The sequence below is a fragment of the Cydia strobilella genome, chromosome 20 (genome assembly GCF_947568885.1).
Source record: "Cydia strobilella chromosome 20, ilCydStro3.1, whole genome shotgun sequence".
NCBI lineage: Eukaryota > Metazoa > Arthropoda > Insecta > Lepidoptera > Tortricidae > Cydia > Cydia strobilella.
Window position 1 is genome coordinate 2,746,358 of NC_086060.1, and position 20,227 is coordinate 2,766,584.

At 37.0% G+C, this 20,227-nt stretch overlaps 2 protein-coding genes across 3 annotated transcripts in view; both read right to left on the reverse strand.

The window, feature by feature from the left end:
• The window catches only part of LOC134750506 (facilitated trehalose transporter Tret1-like), a 54,626-nt gene extending 50,886 nt beyond the window's left edge, over positions 1-3,740 (reverse strand). The window contains exon 1 of one of the 2 annotated variants that reach the window (XM_063685693.1): positions 3,692-3,740. The gene's annotated coding sequence lies outside the window, so the exon portion shown is untranslated. Of the gene's footprint in view, positions 1-2,836; positions 2,991-3,691 lie in introns of those variants that run through there. The other variant, XM_063685692.1, reaches the window with a different exon arrangement.
• A 5,535-nt stretch (positions 3,741-9,275) lies between these two features.
• Positions 9,276-20,227, reverse strand: part of LOC134750502 (facilitated trehalose transporter Tret1-like) — a 32,883-nt gene continuing 21,931 nt past the window's right edge. Inside the window, exons 3-7 of the mRNA XM_063685687.1 lie at positions 18,133-18,372; positions 15,186-15,383; positions 13,027-13,222; positions 12,490-12,616; positions 9,276-12,037 (exon numbers count right to left, since the gene is read on the reverse strand). Of these exons, the coding sequence (XP_063541757.1) occupies positions 11,351-12,037; positions 12,490-12,616; positions 13,027-13,222; positions 15,186-15,383; positions 18,133-18,372 (1,448 nt within the window). The 3' untranslated portion in view covers positions 9,276-11,350. The remainder of the gene's footprint in view (positions 12,038-12,489; positions 12,617-13,026; positions 13,223-15,185; positions 15,384-18,132; positions 18,373-20,227) is intronic.

Below are 20,227 nucleotides of genomic sequence, written 5' to 3' on the forward strand. Positions count from 1 at the left end.
TTTAAACTAAGTACCTAGATTAGATAGCCTTTCTATTCCTTATCGGAATTTTTCGAAAAAATATACGAATGAATGTAATAATGTTGACTATTTTTGTTTTTTTTTTATCGTCATGGCTGTTTCATTTATTTTAATTGTAATTTTGAACGTTTTATTATTTATATGTTTCACAATGTGTCGATTATTAATGTATAATATATAATATATTAATTTGTGATTTGTAATAAGTTTAAATGTATACCTATTAGTTAGCTAAGAAGGAAGCTAATTATAATTTTAGTGTAAGATTAATATTTTGCATGCCTATTGTGGCGTAATATGCACTCATGAATTTGTACCACACTGACATGACCAATATTGTATCTGTGTATATTAGCAATATATATATATATATATATATTTTTTTTTTTTAAATAAATAAATTGAAATTGAAATAGATGTGTGTAGGAGGAGGATGGACATAAGAAAGTCTTTTTGGGAACAAATCAAATTATTTTATTAGATATTTTGATTTGTGTTTTTAAGTAGTCACACTACTGTATATATATTATAAACTGAAATAGATGTCATATATTAAACAAAAAGTGAAGAAGCCCTCCAGTGGTGAAGGCCGGATTCGAACCGGAATCTTTAGCAATCCGGGCTAACGTCTTGAACCCCTAATAGGCTACCTCGCCACGGCGGAACCGGTCCCAATTTCACGAATATATGCCATCTTACTAAGACTAGGCGTCTTTGACCAACTCCCTCCTATACGAATTCCTTACGGAATTACGATATAGCGAGGGATTCAAGGCGTTAGCCCGGATTGCTAAAGACGCCGGTTCGAATCCGGCCTTCACCACTGGAGGGCTTCGTCACTTTTTCTTTAATATATGACATCTATTACAGTTTATAAAGTCTTTTTAGATATGAATTTTTATTCGTCGATTATTTCATTTATTCAGTTGTGTAACGAGAGTTATCCGCATAAATGGTTGATTAATTTTTGTCACACAATACTATAATTAGGCAAAAAAACGCAGTGATTATAATTATCACTGTTATCATTGGGGCTTTAAATTCAATCTGTTTATCAAAATGAATAATCCAATAACAGATGTGTCTGTTTGATTGGCATTGAGAATCGGCACATGAGTATTTTTGTTAATATATTTCAAATAATTAGATGGAGTTTCCCGTTGAGCTTCAAAATGGGTACACAGATAGTTTAGAACCTGGAATAGGCCATAGGATATTTCTTATCCTTTCATTTATCCTGTAAACTAAATAGTTAAAATGGGAGTAAGGGAGTACTATCCATCTTGGCAGTTTTACGAATCCAACGCGTATGAAAAGAAATTAATAATGATACAAATTGTGAAATGTGAAAGAAGTGTTCTTCAAATTATATAAAAGGGGTCTATATTGGGTCGCATAATAATTGAATGTCCTAATGTAATGTTACGCATAAAACTCATTTCGCATAATTGTTATTGTACTGAAACCATTCACATTTCTGAAAAAATATAAAACAAAACCTAACCTAACCTACCCTATTCTACACAACCTATGCAAAACATTTTCGAAAATACTTTCTGTTTCAGCTGGAGATAAATTATGCGAAAAGAGTTTTATGCGTAACATTACATTAGGACAATCAATGATTATGCGACGAGATAGGCACCCATATTCAATTCTATTCAATTCAATTCAATTCAATTATTTATTCATAAAATTTTGTCGATATTCTCACATGATTTTACATAGAAAAAACTACACGATAAATTGCTGCAATCGACGGACAATAATATTAGGAAAATAATAGTTCAAATCATATAAATACGTAGAGTCGGGTGAATCGAAAAGACGAGAGGTCGGTATTGATTTAAAAAAATATATTTAAATTTTAGATTTTTTGAGTAAGAGATTTATTTAGTATTTAAATTTTAGATTTCTTCCAATAAAAAATAGATACTAATATGGTATATTTCAATACATACGACGTATATTATAATTACCGTTATAAATTAAGCAACAAGTGAAAAGATAATTTAAGTATCAAACTAGTAACTAACTAGTAAACTAATACGAGATACTTAGGTAAATATGAGCCATATTGTCATTTCTCCGTAATATTATTTGATATTGTTAAGAATGTTATTAGTTATATTTTTGATAATGATATTTCTTTGTTAACATTTGTTTAAAATACTCGTAAATAGGTGACTACCGTATTATAAATTCATATAGTTAAATTAGCTACAAACTAAAACTATGAAAACGGATTATATCGCGTATATTGAATTTATAATACATCCCGACGTTTCGAACTCTTTACAACGTTCGTGGTCAACGGGTCACCCGTTGACCACGAACGCTGTAAAGAGTTCGAAACGTCGGGATGTATTATAAATTCAATATACGCGATATAATCCGTTTTCATAGTTTTATTTCATGAGTAACTATCGCGGTAACCGAAGACAATATTAGCTACAAACTATTTATAAGGTAATTTAATATATTGAAATAAATAATCTAAATTATCCAAAAGATTAGTCGACTTCACTGGCGACCGAAGAGCTGGCAGCTTCCTCGCGCAACGTATTAGCATCGCAATACAGCGGGGAAATGCTGCCAGCATTCTTGGCACCATGCCAAAGGGGTCACATTTTCGACATGTATTTTAGTTTTAGTTTTAATTTAGGTTTATTTTATGGATGTTTTATTTTATATGTAAAATGTGTATTTTATCAATAAACCATTGAATCGAATTCAATTGATGTTATTCAAAAAAAATCTAAACCTAAATAAAAACACATAATTCTATAAAATAGGTAAACAATAAAATACTCACAGAAATATGAACACAAGCACAAACGCGTGGGGTGCGGGTGTGATATGTAATCAGTATACCGGACAAACGCACACTACGTTTTTATCTATACATACATACATATATATAATATATATATATCTACTTTCAGAATCTAATCGGCAGTTAGCTATAGATTAATTGAATATTATAATACCTACGTGTCATAGGTTGTGATTTTTACTACTGCAATATATTTTACAAAGGTGGGATCAGACGGTTCACTCGAATGTATGTTCAATTGAGTGAATGTTTCATTTTTCTTTCATTGCATGTTCACACGGCTGCTGGTAAGATGATTGACTTGCGGATAAATATAAGTAATTTTGAAGAACTTATACTATTAGTTGCTCCATTTATAACGAAAGCAAATACTTTAATGAGAGACACAATACCTAGCCGAATAAATCTTTAAATTTACTGCGATACCTTGCTACTGACGATTGTTTTGGAACTCTGGAATATTACACAGAACTATTGTTACAAATACCATATCCTTCCTTTTCCAAGAAGTCTAGGTACAACCCACAGGATTCAAGAAAAATATGCAACATCGGAATGAACATTCACTGTGTTCACACTGTAAAATTTTTGTTTATTCGGAGTGGGAGTGAAAGATGCCGAATGAAAATATCCAACATTTATGAATTTTCAATTCGTTTTAAAATGAGAACGACACTTCGTTTGTATGGGAAGGTGAAATTCGGCCGAGCTGGCTGGGGACAGCTTAAACTCAGCTCTTAAGCAACTTCAGGACTTAAATTATTGCGCTAAAATAATCCTCATCTTCAGTCTTACACAATTAAGCACAGGTATTAAGAAACTAAAGTGTCCTACCTTAGTCAGCCATGTACCTTCCTACAGCTCGATAGTTCGACTACCGTTGAACATAGAATTAACATTATTTCAACTAGTTCCTTATCTACCCTGTGCACCCTTGAGTGGTGGTACCATTGTTCACCGATCAGTCATAGGCCTTATAACTATGATATTAAAGTCCATTGGAGGTCAAAAAGTAGAATGGACATGTACAGATAGTTCAAGTTTCTTGTTAACTTAGGTGAGTGGAAACGTTTGAGTGGTTACACATTTTCCAGTTAAAACTGATTCGTAATGTGATATTATAATAAATTATAAAGGTAAGATCATCATCATCATTTTCTTTCGCAAGCCATACTCCATTCCACCACTACCACCACCAATGTTCTTTCACTATTGAGAATTGGCTTCACGCGTACACCACTAAGAGAGACCCCACACTAGCGTCTCCCGCGCGACGACTTCTAAGTCAACTCTATGCATGGCTGCCGCTCGATGCGCTGACTAGACGCGGAGCTCAAAAGACGGTAGTGTGATGGGTTCTCTCCAAGAATGTCGTCACCCAAGCAAGGAACCGCCTGGCGTCCATAAGCTCGTTGGGTGACCCAACAAGCTTACGGACGCCAGGCGGTGGCTTTATCCTAAAGCGGCCACTATTCCATTAACATTTGGTGGTGGCCCACCTAGCCGCTGATTTACTACGCTGACAATTGTTGCCTGACATTGACAATTAACCGTACGTTGCTATTATAGTCCACCAAAGAAACATTGAAGCTCAATGCCCCGTTCATATCTAAGTATTCCGTAGCATTCCAGTCCAGTGATCGAAACCAGTGCTGGACTGATAATGTTTAGATTAATTCATCATCCAGTGAATCTATGGAGACAAAAACAACAATGCTTGTTCAATATTTAACGTTTAATCTAGCACGTGAATGGCTGTCTACACTATTCTAGTCACATTGGGCGAGCTGCAATCAAAAAGGAGACCGTCAATCCAGTCACTGGACTAGAATGCTCACGAATGAGTATATTCCAGTGCCAGTTTACATTATTCCAGTAACATTTCAGTGCTGGATTCGATTACTGGACTGGAATACTACTGGAATAAATGTTAACGGGGCATTAAGCGTTTTTACTTACCGGCTCAGAAATGTGCAGAAAATTGTCAGCGTGGTGTCGATTGTCAATTTAATAAAACAGGCTCCTACCATCACACTGCCTTGTAGTGGAGGCGCGTCAAAAAAACTTTTGAGCTAATGAAAAGAGCTAATGTTGCCTCTCTTTCTTTATGAACTGAAGAAAAACCCTTTAATCGTTCCATTTGACCATAGCACCTTTTTAAAGATATGTCGAACTCAATACCAATTTAAGCCACTAAATGCTTGGAACACAATTTTTGACTTCGTAGCTTTGTTTGGACTAAATAGTTAGGTGAACATATCAAAAGTCCCCGGCCGTAACCCTGGTGCTGGGGGGGAGAATCCATTTCTGAATTATGATTTACCATAACATACTAATCTATGGATTTACCTACCTACCTACCTATCTGTCAATTTCCTTATAATTGTGCGTAAACACACTACTTACGCTTTTGGAGAATACTTGAGAAAGTTATTTATGAGTAGAATAGATAAAATAGTAAACTTGACTTACACTACTGGGGATCCTTATCTAGCCTAGACCTACTCGACTTAATAATATGAGGCGCCAATTGTTCATTCGTGAATATTTACCAACTTATTCATAAAACTTAGCAAGCCCCTGTATTTGTCGACCCGAAGTATGTACGTATTGTATGTATGTATGTCACTTTATGGCACACGAACAAATTTACATAAAAAAAAATTATAAGATGTAAGTATGTACAAAGGCGAACTTGTCCCTAAAAGGGCATGTACTGAATCCACTAGCCAAACTTATCCGGCTCGAAGGACCATGTAAATCATTCTGATTTTCGTCGCGCTTTTGATTTACGAGACAGTCGCCATCATATATATCGGAGCGGCCAAGGTGGTCACAATATCTGAACACGCACTCTAACGCCTTGACAATAGAGGCGTGTTCAGATATTTGTGACCACCTTGCCGCTCCGATATATCTGATGGCGACTTATGACATGCAATCTTGTACATTCTAAATCTGTAGGCGAGACTAGTATGCCGATGCACAAGGAGGCCCGACCCCAGATAAGCTAGGATAAGAGCAGGAAGAAGAAGAGGAGACGAGACTAGTATATTGTGCAATTAAATAGAGCCATACGTCCAATATTGTCAAAGAAAGTCAAATAAAAACCACATTGAATGCAAGATTTGAACGAATTCCTGGTGTCTGATTGAACCTAAAATTTTTCACGTAATAAGTGTAGGTATGTTATGGTGCCGACAATGATGAGACAGAAAGGGGTCATAGGTATTAAATAATTTTAATAAAATAACGAATTTGAGTCTGAGCCCGTAAGTTTTTTTGATGACTATCAGATTAAGTAGGTAAAAAATCACCGATAAAAGCTATTATCAAATAAATATAAATTTATAAAAACTATAACACCACCCAAACTATACTTAGTCCAATACTACAACTATTGAGTATGGTCCAAAACCAACCAATGGAGCAAAACCTTGTCAAAACCAATACCTAATTATTACATTACCTACATGGTGGGGGTAAGTAAAGCGATCGCATAATATATGTATACACCATCGCGGTCTTTTTTTTAGACCAATGAAAAGAGACAATTCCACCGTACATTTTGTTGTTATACATATCTCAAACGGATTGGGCAGCATTTTCGATTAAATCTCTTAGCCAGCGTGGTTTTTTTTTACTTCATTAGCAAATATCGTCATATTTCAACCAATTTACACAAAACCTCAACAAATTATGAGCCTTAACCTTCCTCATAAATCACTCTATTCATAGGTGAAAACCGCATAATCTGTTAAGTAGTTTTCACTGAAATTATTACGATTTACTTATTTCTTGCTTAATAGTTGTGACAAAATTCGGGTCTATAGTTGCAACCGCTGTGTGACGCTGCCGTCGCCTTTAATGTATAATTTTGCATCCCAATAATAACACCCAAACAAACACATTTGAGTTAGTTTTGGAACATAATTGGGAGCTAAAACATTTTATTGCACAAAACAAGTACATAACACAGAAAGAATACAATGAATGTGTACAAAGGCGAACTTATCCCTTTAAGGATCTCTTCTAGCTAACCTTTGAGCAACTGAGAGAGATAAGGAAATGATAGAGAAAGATTTGTACAAGATTGCAAGACTAAAAAGAAGTAGCTAACCATAGCAATAAATATACCATAGAAGACGCAAATGCATCTACTTCGCGTGTCCGAACCCCGACCAAGCGTCGAGGTTGACCGTCGCTCTTTACGGTCCACGCGCGTCAGTTGTTGCAGCCGGACGTCCGTGAAAACTTAAAAAATGCTTTTAAAAAATTTTGTATGAAAAAGTCGGCACGCTTAGTTTCAATACAAATCGTGGTATTTGCGTCATCTAGCGTATATTAAATCTGTGTAGCTAACCCTAAACTTAACTAAATACGATGCGTTAAGTGCATCGACATAATTGGGAGCTTTTGTACTGAGGTGGTTTGACGGAACTTATTATTTTAATCTTACCAGTAAACTTTCTGCTGAAGCGATACACCAACTTTCTACAAATGAGCACTAAGTATAAAGAGCATTATTTACTGTTTTATCTGTCGCGTATTTTATTAATAGCAGACACTGCACTGTGCCAAAATAAACGCTAAGGAGTGCTAGATATTATAGTCACCTACATCCTGAAGAAGAGACGCTTTCCACGTGGATTTTCGTACATTTACCCGCCTGTTGCTGTAATTAATATTACGCGAAACTCTGCGTAGGGGGCGCCACTACCACAATCTGAGGGTCTATCGCGAAACAATAAAATCGAAATTTCGCTATCTAACATCTCTGTCACTTGCATATTCGAGCGATAAAGAGGCAGAGAGCGAAATTTCGGATTTGCGGTTCCCTAAAGGTAGGTCCTCTGTAAACAAACCGCCTTGATGCATCAATGTCATATTTCTCTGAAAACTTGTCAATAACCTGTTAAAGGTATAGTATGTATAAGTTACTCTATGGTTTAATAAAAAGGCTAGTGCTGCACTCTGGTGGCAGAACATTGCAGTAATATCCCCTATTGCGGCGCATAATTATATTACTGCCAAGTTTGCACAGTGACATTGAAAACCGGCATCATGGGTGCAGGAGCAATATAAGGGCGTGCAACAGAGATATAAACAACCGGATCAATGTACGAAAATATTAGGTATGTGGAAAGCGTCTCTTCTTTACAATAATGTCCTGCACAATGAAGCGTACAAAAATATCGGACATTATCTTATAATATTTGTGTTGTAAAGTTTCCTATGACATAATTTAAATTTGGTCTAACTAAACTTTAATTTTAGAGACGTTGTCTAAAAAAAAAGCAAGTAGTTTTTAGGGTTCCGTACCCAACGGGTAAAAACGGGACCCTATTACTAAGACTCCGCTGTCCATCTGTCCGTCTGTCTGTCTGTCACTAGGTTGTATCTCATGAACCGTGATAGCTAGACAGTTGAACTTTTCACAGATGATGTATTTCTGTTGCCGCTATAACAACAAGTACTAAAAAGTACGGAACCCTTGGTGCGCGAGTTCGGCTCGCACTTGGCCGGTTTTTTATTCTTCTACCCAGCGTTATCCCGGCCTTTGCCAGAGTCCGCTTTCCTACTAGCCTTTCTCCACTGCGCGATCCTGGGCGTCCTCTCGTGTGAGCCAGTTTACGCTCATATCGGCTTTCACGACATCGAGCCATCGCTTTTATTATATTATAAAAACTTTTTGTTCTCTCACTTCAAAAAACTATTTCAGACGTCACGTCATACTGACTTGATTTTACTTTTTCTATATGTCATGATAAAATGCTAAATTTTGATTATTTTTATTAGTTCTCACAACAAATAAACAATGCACATAAGTTTCGACAGCCTAAAATTATTCCGTGTGTGGCAAAACAAAAACTAACCATGTCCTCCAACGTGAAAATCTACTCACCAAAACTAAAAGAAGACGAACCAACTTTCAAAGGCTCTCAAATCTTAGGGTCCAACATAGAAACAAAACTAGACGAGTTAAAATCCGAGATGCTACTGAAGATACAAAAGGAACTTACCGATTCTCAGAACGCGAGGAACTACATAACGCAGAAATATGAAGAGCTGTGTAATAAGATTTCCTTTTTGACAGATCTGGATGCGACTGTCACGGGTTTTAGAACTGACGTTAAAACCATTGAAAGGCAGATATCTGAGCTGTCGACGCGGGTAGATGATATTGAGATGAGGGCTAATAGTCATAGGGAAAGTCCTGTGTCTTCTTTTATGCAGCAAGTCTAAGCATCAGTCTTATTTGCTATGCGTCAGATGAACATTTTGATGAAGAATTTAAATTGTAAGAATTTAAACTATTTACTTTGGAATAAATCTGGGTAATATTTTTTTGATTGGATCAGAGAACCGGTTTTTAAGTTTTTTGTGTATTTGTTAAAGTGAGTTAAAATAAAACATGTTTTAATATAAAATTGCAATTTATTACGTATTATTAACAAAATTAACATCAATCTAATTACAATATTATTTTACACATTATACACACACTTAAATAAAACAAAGCTCAACACATTTGGCACATCATAAATAACTAAAATAAGTACATTGGGTCATATAATAAAATTGATCTTGTTTTATACGTAAAATGTAAAGGTTTCATTCGAATTTCAACTGTACCGGTTTAACGCTGCTACAGTTTTGGTGTGCAGCATCGCTACAGGAAGTGTCAATATTCTTATATTCCAAGCATCACATTGATTTTAACTTTTAACATATCCTGCAGTAGTGCAAAGCTGCGCAACACTACAGCACTAACGCTGGTGCAGTCTGAATCCGAATATAACCTTTAGACGTTGTTCATTGTGCTGTAACCTAACCTAAGCCTAACCACATGCAATTGCTCAACAATATAAAATCCAATCTTCCAGTCTTCTAAACTACCCTCATTCATCCGTAAACTGAGTATCACAACACGTCTAAATACTCGTATATACTAAAAGATGGTTTGGCCCCTATTTCACCTAGGTAAATGTTATTTGCCACTTAAAATAGCAGCCATATTTGCCACATAAAATTACGACTCCTATAAGTAGGAATCAAATAAATAGAGACAGCAAGTGTCCAAATAATAAATATGTGTTTCAGTGGCTACTGTTTTCCAAACGCCCAACGGAGCGGCAGCTCACGTTCAAGAGGCTTAAGGACACATCACCCTTTTTTGATGTTGGTAAAGTTTTGTTGAATAGGTATGTATCCACTCAGTGTTAATATCTATTTCATCTAGAGTTGCTTGTCGATTCAGTAATTAATTCTGAATTACCAGTATGAGATAATAAACTTGACTGTGAAATAGGGTTTTGATATAAATGCTAGTGGCGTTACAAGTAAATAAATACAAACAACTAGGATCTGCACTAATTTTTTTTCTTTTTTTAAATCGATCCGCAGCGGGCGGGGATTTTGTGTCGGTGGTCTAAAAGTCGCGGCTTCGAATCTCGATCGAAGCAGTGCATCTTTTTATATTTCCTTTAATATTCTATAGCAGTCTGCTTTACCAATAGTGATTGGTAGTATAACGATTAGTGAAGAGATACCGTAAAATGGGGTTACTTTGATTCGCGGGGTAACATTGATCATCGATTTTTGAGGAATAGGGAGTTGATTTTTGAACGCGAACTTAAACATTTTATGATGTGTATTAAGTCACATTTAGAAACGGGTCTATCGCGAATTTATTTTCGTGGGGTAGTCACACAAATCTTTGTTTTGACATTTTGCTGGGACGTCAGTTAGCCGCGACCACGACCAGTGAAACCTGTGTCGAAACGTCGGTAAATAAAGGTAACAAAATAAATTCGCGATAGACCCGTTTCTAAATGTGATTTAATATGTGTTCAAACCGCGAAAGTTTTAAATGTTATATTTTATGATGTGTTTGGCATACTTAACAGATATAGATAATGAAAGCATTCAGAAACGAATTCCTTATAGTTTAAAAATAAATGATCAATGTTACCCCACGAATCAAAGTAATCCCAGTTTGCGGTTGATGAAAATTCATACACTACCTGGTATGACTATAAATAATCTTCTTTTGATCGTATGCCCTTATACTTACTTACATAAACATTTTAAAACAACTCATCTAACAATAAGTTCACATTTCGAAATGTTTCATTTTTGGTTTTGCTGTCATAGTAACCTACTTGAAAATGTGATCTATAACTACATAATCATAATCATGAGTATAACGTACACAGATTTGATTCAATTTACAAACGGTCTGGTATCTAAAATCTAATTTAAATAAATTAATTCCAATCTATATTTCTCACCAGCAGGACCATTACATACTTAAAATATTTTGTAACTAACACATTTTTTATTAATATAAATAAACTCCGAAATTAAGAGTAAATTGTTCAATGACTGATTTTAATTTAATAAGTAATTCCAAATCTTTCCACGCATTTTGCGACCTTTTTTTCCTCAAACCACGAAATGTCTATAAATACTGCCAACAATATATAAAAATTATTTCCTACCGCCCAAAATAGCTTGAATCTGCGACACAGTCTTCCCTTTAGTCTCCGGAATTAAGAAGAAAACGAAGAACACACAAATCACCATGAAAGCTGCAAAGAACCAGAAGCAACTGTAGATGCCGATGATCTCCATCATAATCGGGAAGCAGAGAGTCACAATAAACACTAAACACCAGTTGAAAATGACGGCAATACCAGAAGCGGTGCCTCGGAATTCCACAGCAAACAATTCCGCCATCATCATCCAAGGAATCGGACCGAAGCCTAACGAGAAAGAAACAATAAAAAGAACGAGACAGAGCAGCGGGATCCATCCAAAAGCAGTCACATCATATTTATCCTGCTGTAACTTGAAGAAGACACCTAAAATAATCAAGCAAAGTCCCATGATAACGCAGCTTTGGAGGAGTAAAATCCTTCTACCAGCCTTCTCAACAAGCAAAGAGCTGACGTAAGTGGCTAAAGTTTGGACGACGCCAACGATGATGGTCGCGATGACGGGGTCGATGTCGGAGCCGGCGGCGGTGAAGATCTGGTTGGTGTAGAAGATGACGGCGTTGATGCCGCTGAACTGCTGGAAGAACATGAGGCCGAGCGAGCAGATGAGCGCCATGCGCGACGTGCGGTTGGTCACCATGGTCAGCATGCCGGCGCGTTGGCGGGAGGCTTGGTCTACCTGGAAGGAAAAATATTAAGGTCAGTTTCTGGAAACTTGCAAAGCAAAAGCAAAGCTAACAGGAGGTATAATGGCAAATTCAAGTTGTGCTATTTTAATGAGTTTGAGCAGGTTGAACTTTGTGAAGTCTCAGCACTACAAAGTATGGCATGGCGCTGATTAGATTAGGTAAGTTACGAGTATTTATGCAGCTTCTATGTTATTCCTATCAAAAGCCTAAGAAAAAATCGTGCCTCAAATTTGGCAGCTCAAGTAAATATTGTTGGTCACAGCCTAGTAATAAAGCCTGATACGTTAACGTTTGACAAATCAGTTACCACAAAATATAAGAAAACATACAGCGTGCCATCTTCTTCAGCTTTCAAACTCGGTGCCACAATGTTTTCTTTGACTTTAGATTTTTTCTTAGAGTTCACGGATAATCAGTCAACTACGTCAACGATGGAACTTACGTCTTTCTGCATATCCTCAAGCTCGACAGTCAGATCGGCGTTGGGTCCTCGTAGCCACTGCAGCGCCCGCTCCGCATCGCGTCGCCTGTTCTTCTTCAACAGGTATTGAGGAGTTTCTGGCATCCACCTGGAAGCCGGAAAATATCTCATGATTTTGGTGTATTTCAAAGATTAAATCAGAATACGAGTATCATCCTTATCCATCAAGCAGTTTCATGTATGGAAGGATATATGCTGGCTCAGTTTGACTTGAAAAATCGTGCCTAATCAGAAAGTACTGACGATGATTATAAAGCTAGCTTTAGAAAAAGATCTTACAAAATACAGTAAATGAGTAAAGGATCAGTCAGAAAAACTAGAAAAAACCCTTCGGCCATCTTAAGATATTTTTAGAAAACACAACCACTAATAAAGGACTGCCGACGAGAAGGTGAACAGGATACCAACAGTCAATAACAGTTGGAATAAAGCCCCTAGCGCGCCTCGGATGGAGGTCTTAGCTCACCGACCGATGGTCGTTGATAGTAGGTATCTTACCAAAACACAGCCACAAGTAAAGGAGGCAGCACAGCAGAGATGATGGACAGAGTTCTCCAATGCGTCCAGCCGCCGACGACGAAGGTGAACAGTATGCCAACAGTCAAGAAGAGCTGGAAGAAGGCGCCAAGAGCGCCTCTGATGGATGTCTCGGCGATCTCACCGATGTACATGGGCGCGGCCACGCAAATGCCACCTGGAAAGTTTATAATAATTAATTACGTTTTTGTACGCCATCAGGCAGGGTATAGTGCTACAAATATTTTATTTACCGCCACTGTAATCAGTTTGACATATACTCAAGAATAAAAATACTTTGAACTTTGAACTTTTACTATCTACATATTACTAGTAAATAAGTATTAAAGGAGAAGGGAATTCAAATTAAACTGTTTCAAATGTACGTCGCCATCAGATATCGGAGCGGCCAAGGTATTCACAGGCGTGCTCAGATATTTGTCAGCACCTTGGCCGGTCCGATATATCTGATGGCGACTGTACTAACGGCAACACACATACCTATCTGAAGGATTAGGTATTTCTTTGCGGTAAGATTCACGAATAGTCTTTTAATTGTGTCGGCGATGGTAACGACGTTCTTGACAAAGTACTTATAATAGGATAGAAGTAGTACCTGATTATAAACACTACCTAACAACACAGTATAAAAATCGGGGTAGCATATTTATTTCACCCTTAAGGCTCAAAATAGAATAGAAAATATAGTGAAACTGCCAACCAGGTATTAACACAATCAACATTTGCGTTCGAATGCCTAAGTAAGTAATTTATGAAAATTTATCCAACGAATGGAGGCCAGCGCATAGTTCATATTATTTTACTACCTTATGAATACTTGCCGTACCTACTTTAAAGCAACGTTATAACAACCAAGTGCAAATTCGCAGCTATATTTTTATTTTTTTTATTTTATTAATTAAAAAAAATTACACAGCATTACAGCGAACTAGTACACTGAGAAATTTATAATAGAAAGTATTTATACAACTAGGTACATGATACAGTCTAGAAAGGACAACATAACAAATGTAAGAAAGAAAAACTAATACAAAAGAGATGATTCACGCTTATCCATCGCCTCACAGTACTTCATACATTCTTTACACAGATCCATCCAATACTTGCAAATAAATCACATTCCGGTGCTGATGCGAGGAGCGCGTTGATATATTGTAGAGCGCGGACAAGTGGTGATTTGCCATGAGACATAGTGCGCGTTTTAGGCACAGCTAATAGGTGAGGACTTCGCGGTCGTAAATTAAATTATTAATTTATATCTGACGTTTGAAGAGTATTTTATTAATACTACCACTTGCTAACTCGATTTAACTAAAGTATAAATCTGCGTAAGAGTCTGATATATCATAGATCGATCTATATTACTTACTTACTTCGCTGGCTCAGCGACCCGAAGTGGATCTTGGCCTCCGATACTAGGTTTCGCCATTCGTTCCTATCCTGTGCGATCCGACGCCATTCAGACGCGATCTATATTATCTAGTTATATATTTAAGTCAAAGCGAAGCAGTTTATTACTTTGACGTCATATATAAACTGTTACTACTACTGTTTTTAGAATCAGGAGCAGGATATGATCCATAGACACAGCGTCGATGGCGTAGGTACTTGTTTGCCAGAACTCGTGTATGCTACATTATTTTAGCGTAATCTTATATGTATAGAAGACAAGTATTCCCAGGCTTAAAAAAATACATTGTTGCAGGCTGTTACCCCAAAATTATATTCCCTCCTCAAAATGTTTACACTTTCCTTACAAATTACTCTACCGAGTTGTGCCAAAAGGATAAGATTTAAAAGATGATGAGCGTCTAGTAAGTAATATGAAGAACCAGTAGCAAGTCCAGTAATGAACCTAGCAGTAATCAGCATAGCAGCACTATTGGCGAATATCATCAACAGCCAGTCCAGTAAGAATGGTACAGATAGTATGTATCGAGGTGGTAGGAAGAGTTTACCAGTCTAAAACTTACCACTAGCGAGTCCAGCGAAGAACGTAGCAGCGATCAGCACACCAGCACCATTAGCGAATATAACCAGTAGCCTGTTCAGCAGTAATGAATGGTACAGATAGTATGAGGACATGACAACTCAACATTTTAGAAGATAGTAAAACTTACCAGTAGCAAGTCCAGCGAAGAACCTAGCAGCGATCAGCATTCCAGCACCATTAGCGAAAATAGTCAGCAACCAGTTCAGTAAGAATGGCACAGATAGAATGAGGATGGTGGGCCGACGCCCGACCTTCTCAGCCAACACGCCTACTGGTAACGCAGCGATAGCAGCGCCGATGGCCAGGATGGAAGATACAAGGGAACCTGGAATAAGAAACGTTGAAGAATGTAGTGAAGAAACTGATAGAATTAGACCATGATAAGTCTGCAACGATTTTGATAGCACACGCAGTGCAAGTGTTATTTATACGTCATAATTTCATAGATGTTTGGGGTTTAAAAATAGTTTTTAATTTTGGATGTACTGCAGTTATAAAAGTAAAGCCATACTGCCACAATAACGACGATTACGAACTTTGCCTACTTAATTTCTTTTGATTTTACTGAGAATGATTGATTACTAGGCACCTCAATTTTGGTTTCGCACTTAAAATTTCATGCCATGTCATGGAATATTATACCAAAAATCCAAAACAAATTATCATAAGAGTAGCTTTCGTAAGCGACATTCTGGTGAAATCACAAAAAGTAAGAAGTTGGACAACTGTGTCATTTAAAAAAATGCTTATTTAGAAAATAAAGTAGAAGGTACTTATGTAGATATATTTTTAGATTCGACTATATTTAACTTTGTCTGAGGTAATTGACATACGACACACGACCTATATGCGGGCGGACGCGCGCTCTCTCATTGCGCTGATTAGATAACAGGAACCGTCAGGGTCGCGGTCACAACAGGATAATGTTTCGTAAAGTGTATTTAGATTTATCCGGTGCCCGGACACTTTCTATAATCGTTCTGAAAATATTAAACATATTTTTCTCTGTCCCTCAGCAGAATAAAGTTTCTAACTAACGTAGATAATTCCAGTGACGCCCACTTTCTCATTATGCTGATTAGATAACAGGAAGTGTTTAAGGTCGTGGTCAACACAGGATAATATCCTAAGCTCCGAATAGTCTATTTACACACAGCCAGACACTCAGAGACACACACATTACTTACAAAGTTAAGTAGTGTGTGTACTCGTAAGATTCGCCATTAGCCAGTTAAATAAATAAATATTTTAATATCTTGTGACATAGATTTATTTTAATTTGAGGCCAGCATCAGTGTGGTATAATTAAAATCACATGCTACGCCGAGGTACTTCTTTAAGTGAATGGGATAAGTGAATGACCACATTATCAAATATAATCATCAGCTGATTATTCGCTACGAAAAGCACGTGTCTTCTTCCTCGTGACATGCCAAGCGCCACCGCTCAAAACAGACCCACTCATTGCTATAATTAGAGCAACAAATTAGTTCCCAAATAACATTTCAAATGGTTATGCTAGGTATCTGTACCGTCGCATTGCTGCTACTATATCTGCAGGTCTCTGAATTTAAGAAAAGACGAATTGAAAGAATGTCGAATGAATGGATTCACAACCAACGGAAAAGTTTGTATGGAGATAACGATTCTAAAATTTAAATGACGTCCTCAATCATTGTTTTATACAGAAAGTATTTTCGTGTCCATCACCTCTCTTTGCGATGCAATACCTATACACAGCAACATTTGTTTCTAATAAAGCAAGAGAGAGAGAGAGAGAGAGAGAGAGAGAGAGAGAGAGAGAGAAAGTATTTTAATGAACTATGGGCGGTAGGTTCATTTCACCTTCATCATGATAATCTAATTGTAATTTCAAGAAAGGACCAGTGAACGTTACATCAACATCTTTTACGTAATCCTATATTCAAGGTTTTGCCAAAAACCTGTCGCATTCCATCGTGTCAACGGACAGAAAAACAAAATAGTTCATTAGAAAAACAAGTCGACGTAAAACGCATCATTTTCACTAAATTTATAATGATACAACAGCACATGTTACTATAAAAACATTACACATTTACGCCGTTACTCTATTGAGCTCTAAAATCAGGAACATAAATCGAGTGGTGTGACACACCCACCCGGCTGGAGGCTCGCCAAACAACATCAAAATATTCTTAGACGAGTAATGAACTCTTCTCTCTGAGTCTCTTTAAGACTTACTACATTTTTCTTCTAAATAATCAGAACATCCTTAGAAGAAAGAAGACTCAAGGGGATACAGGCTTCGTAGGCACTTGTGACGTTATGCTGTTAGAGTTGGGAGAAACAAATATAGGCGTAGTTGCGGTTGTGAATGGCGCGTGTATGAAACTAGATGAGGCGTGACTTGGTGTAGTTCTATTTTGGGTCGGATGGTGAAAGGAGACTGTTAGAATAAGCAACAGTGAATACGCTAAGTAAATACGGGATTGCGTTCCTTTTCCATCTGAATATTTATCTAGGGCGTGTCACTACATTCACAATCGACAAACAGCGCCGGAAGATGTCGTAGTAAAACTTTCCATGCAAGCAAATTTTATGGATTTACAATTATATACAGTCCGTGCGAGAGATCCTTGGAATTGTAGGTGTTTAATGATTATTTCTAGTAATATAAAATAACAACACAATGATATGTGAAGCCATCATTTATTGAACTAGTTCCAAATACGAAACCCAACCATAAACTAAAACTAGTAACCCAACCATAACGTAACAGTAGTAGGCGAGACTCGCTTATCCCCTGCGCCCCACGCCTGTTTGGTGCGACCCCTTAGTCTTCGAAAAGCGACCTTAATGACGTCTTAATTTTGGATAGGTCTTAAATTAAGATTGGATAGCCCATTAATATCCAAATCGTTAACGCCAATCGAAACGAATACGAGTATGTGTCAGAATAACAAATGCGAACGAACTAAATTATGTTGGGTAGAGATTTAGCGCCGTCGGGGTATCGGTAGAGATGTCTGGGCAAAGTATAAAGCAGGCGAAACAATGGGTAAACAAAAGTTTTGTCCAGAATGTAAACTTACTCTGAGCCGTTTCCAACAGCAAATCCACAGGCTGGAATAAGGAGTTAACCATCACAGTCTCATTAGTCGTTCTGTTGATGTAGATGTACGGCAGTTCTGATACAACCACGGGGTAGACGACGCCATTGATGATGGTGGTGTTAGGGAGCTTGGTGCTGTTGGGGTTGGGGGGTTGAAGCTGTGGCAGCGCTGGGGAGGTCCAGGCGAGGATGGTGCCGGCGATCACCGCGCCGATGGCCGCTGTAACAGAAAGTCGTTATTGAAGGGTTTAGATTGAAAAGATTGCGAAGAGATTGCGATTGCGAGGAGGAGATATCCATTTGAAGAATATCTTACTCGTAAAATGTCCTTTTTTTAAATGGCTGCAAAATAGCAGATAAAAAGTAAAATTTTAATCAGGTCATGTTATACCTACATCTTTATTGTGAAAGCTTGTTTCTGTATTTAAGAAAATACGATAAATTGTAAGTATATTAACATTAAAAGAACAAGGCTTGTTCCATGGTCCAATGTGACTTTTCGTGAAGGGGTCATGTTATTTCGCGGATGAGAAACTTTAGGCTGAGATTTCGGTAAACGGGGAGCTTAACGATTGGTCGATTAGGTTTTTATTTAAATAATGGAAAATTGCGAAACGGACAAACATTTTACATCACTACATAGTATAAAACAAAGTCGCTTTCGCAAAGTCTGTCTGTCCCTATGTATGCTTAGATCTTTAAAACTACGCAACGGATTTTGATGCGGTTTTATTTCAATAGATAGTGATTCAAGTGGAAGGTTTATATGTATTGCACCCGTGCGAAGCCGGGGCGAGTCGCTAGTATAAATATATAATTCACATTCATTACTTTGTAATTGACAGTAACGAGATAATATAATGTAAACATATAATAGTTGGTCAAACAGATCTTGTCATTAGTGAAAGGCGGCTTCAAAAATGTAGGCGCGAAGTGATATCGTCCCATAGAAAATTTGAATTTCGTGTCTTTTTCTACTGACAAGATTTGCTTCGCAAAGCTAAACTCTGCTAAACCGACCGAAGATCGCCAGTGCTTGACGTTCGGCAATCTATAAATATATCGGAAAACGTTCAGTCGTTCACCCACAATAGTTGCGCGGGATTGGATTTATATTTAATTTGATTCCAATAAAAAAAATGGTTTTGATTATACTAGTTTTGATACGACTGACTTTTGTGTTGTTTATAAATTGAATTTGAATTATTTGTAAGTTTAAAAAAAAGAGATAATCGATGAGTACACTTCTGTGGACAATAGGTACAATCAAATTTAACGACACTGGTACATTTTTATCACGTTCCTTTCTCCTATTTAAGCGTCAACGTCATGTACTGAAAAAATTAATCCCGCCTGTAAGAATGTATCGGAGAAATTAGCTTTTGATTCTTTAACTTTGCTATGTTTACAGGAAAGACGCGGACGAGTATGACAACCTTGACAAATTGTTGAGTCAGAATCGGCTTGGGTATCGAAACTTGTTTACATTTGATATTAACGTGTCTACTAACGTGTTAACATTTGATACTAACGTGTCTATTAAGCTTGGTATGTCCATTTTTTTGTCCAATGTGCATTGCGTCTCACTCTCTCATTAAGCAAAATGTGAGACGCAAATACACGTTGGACCAAAAAATTGGACTGGTATGGAATACCTTAATCTATCCAACTAAAATAAGAGTACTTATTGATTTTAGCACAGAATAAGTATAGTTGGTCAAACCAAATTGTCAGTAAATAAGAACAAAAAAAAACTATTCATCCTTTTCTTTTGGGTGCTAGTACTAGTGTAAGACAAAGATTCGCACTTGGGCGGTTTTTTTGAAAAAGCTATATACTTGCGCGTCTAATCTTAGCGTGGACGGTATTCGATCCGAAACTGAATTGAGAACCTCCTCCTTTTGGAATTTTGAAGTCGGTTAAAAAGGGGCTTTACTGGCTTTAACTTAGTTTTGAGCCTTAATAACCCCCTTATAGGGCTTGCTAGGCTTTTATGAATGATTGACGGTTTTATAATATCAGTTTTGAATGATTCACGGTTAGTTTCACTAGACTTATATTGACCGGTATATGGA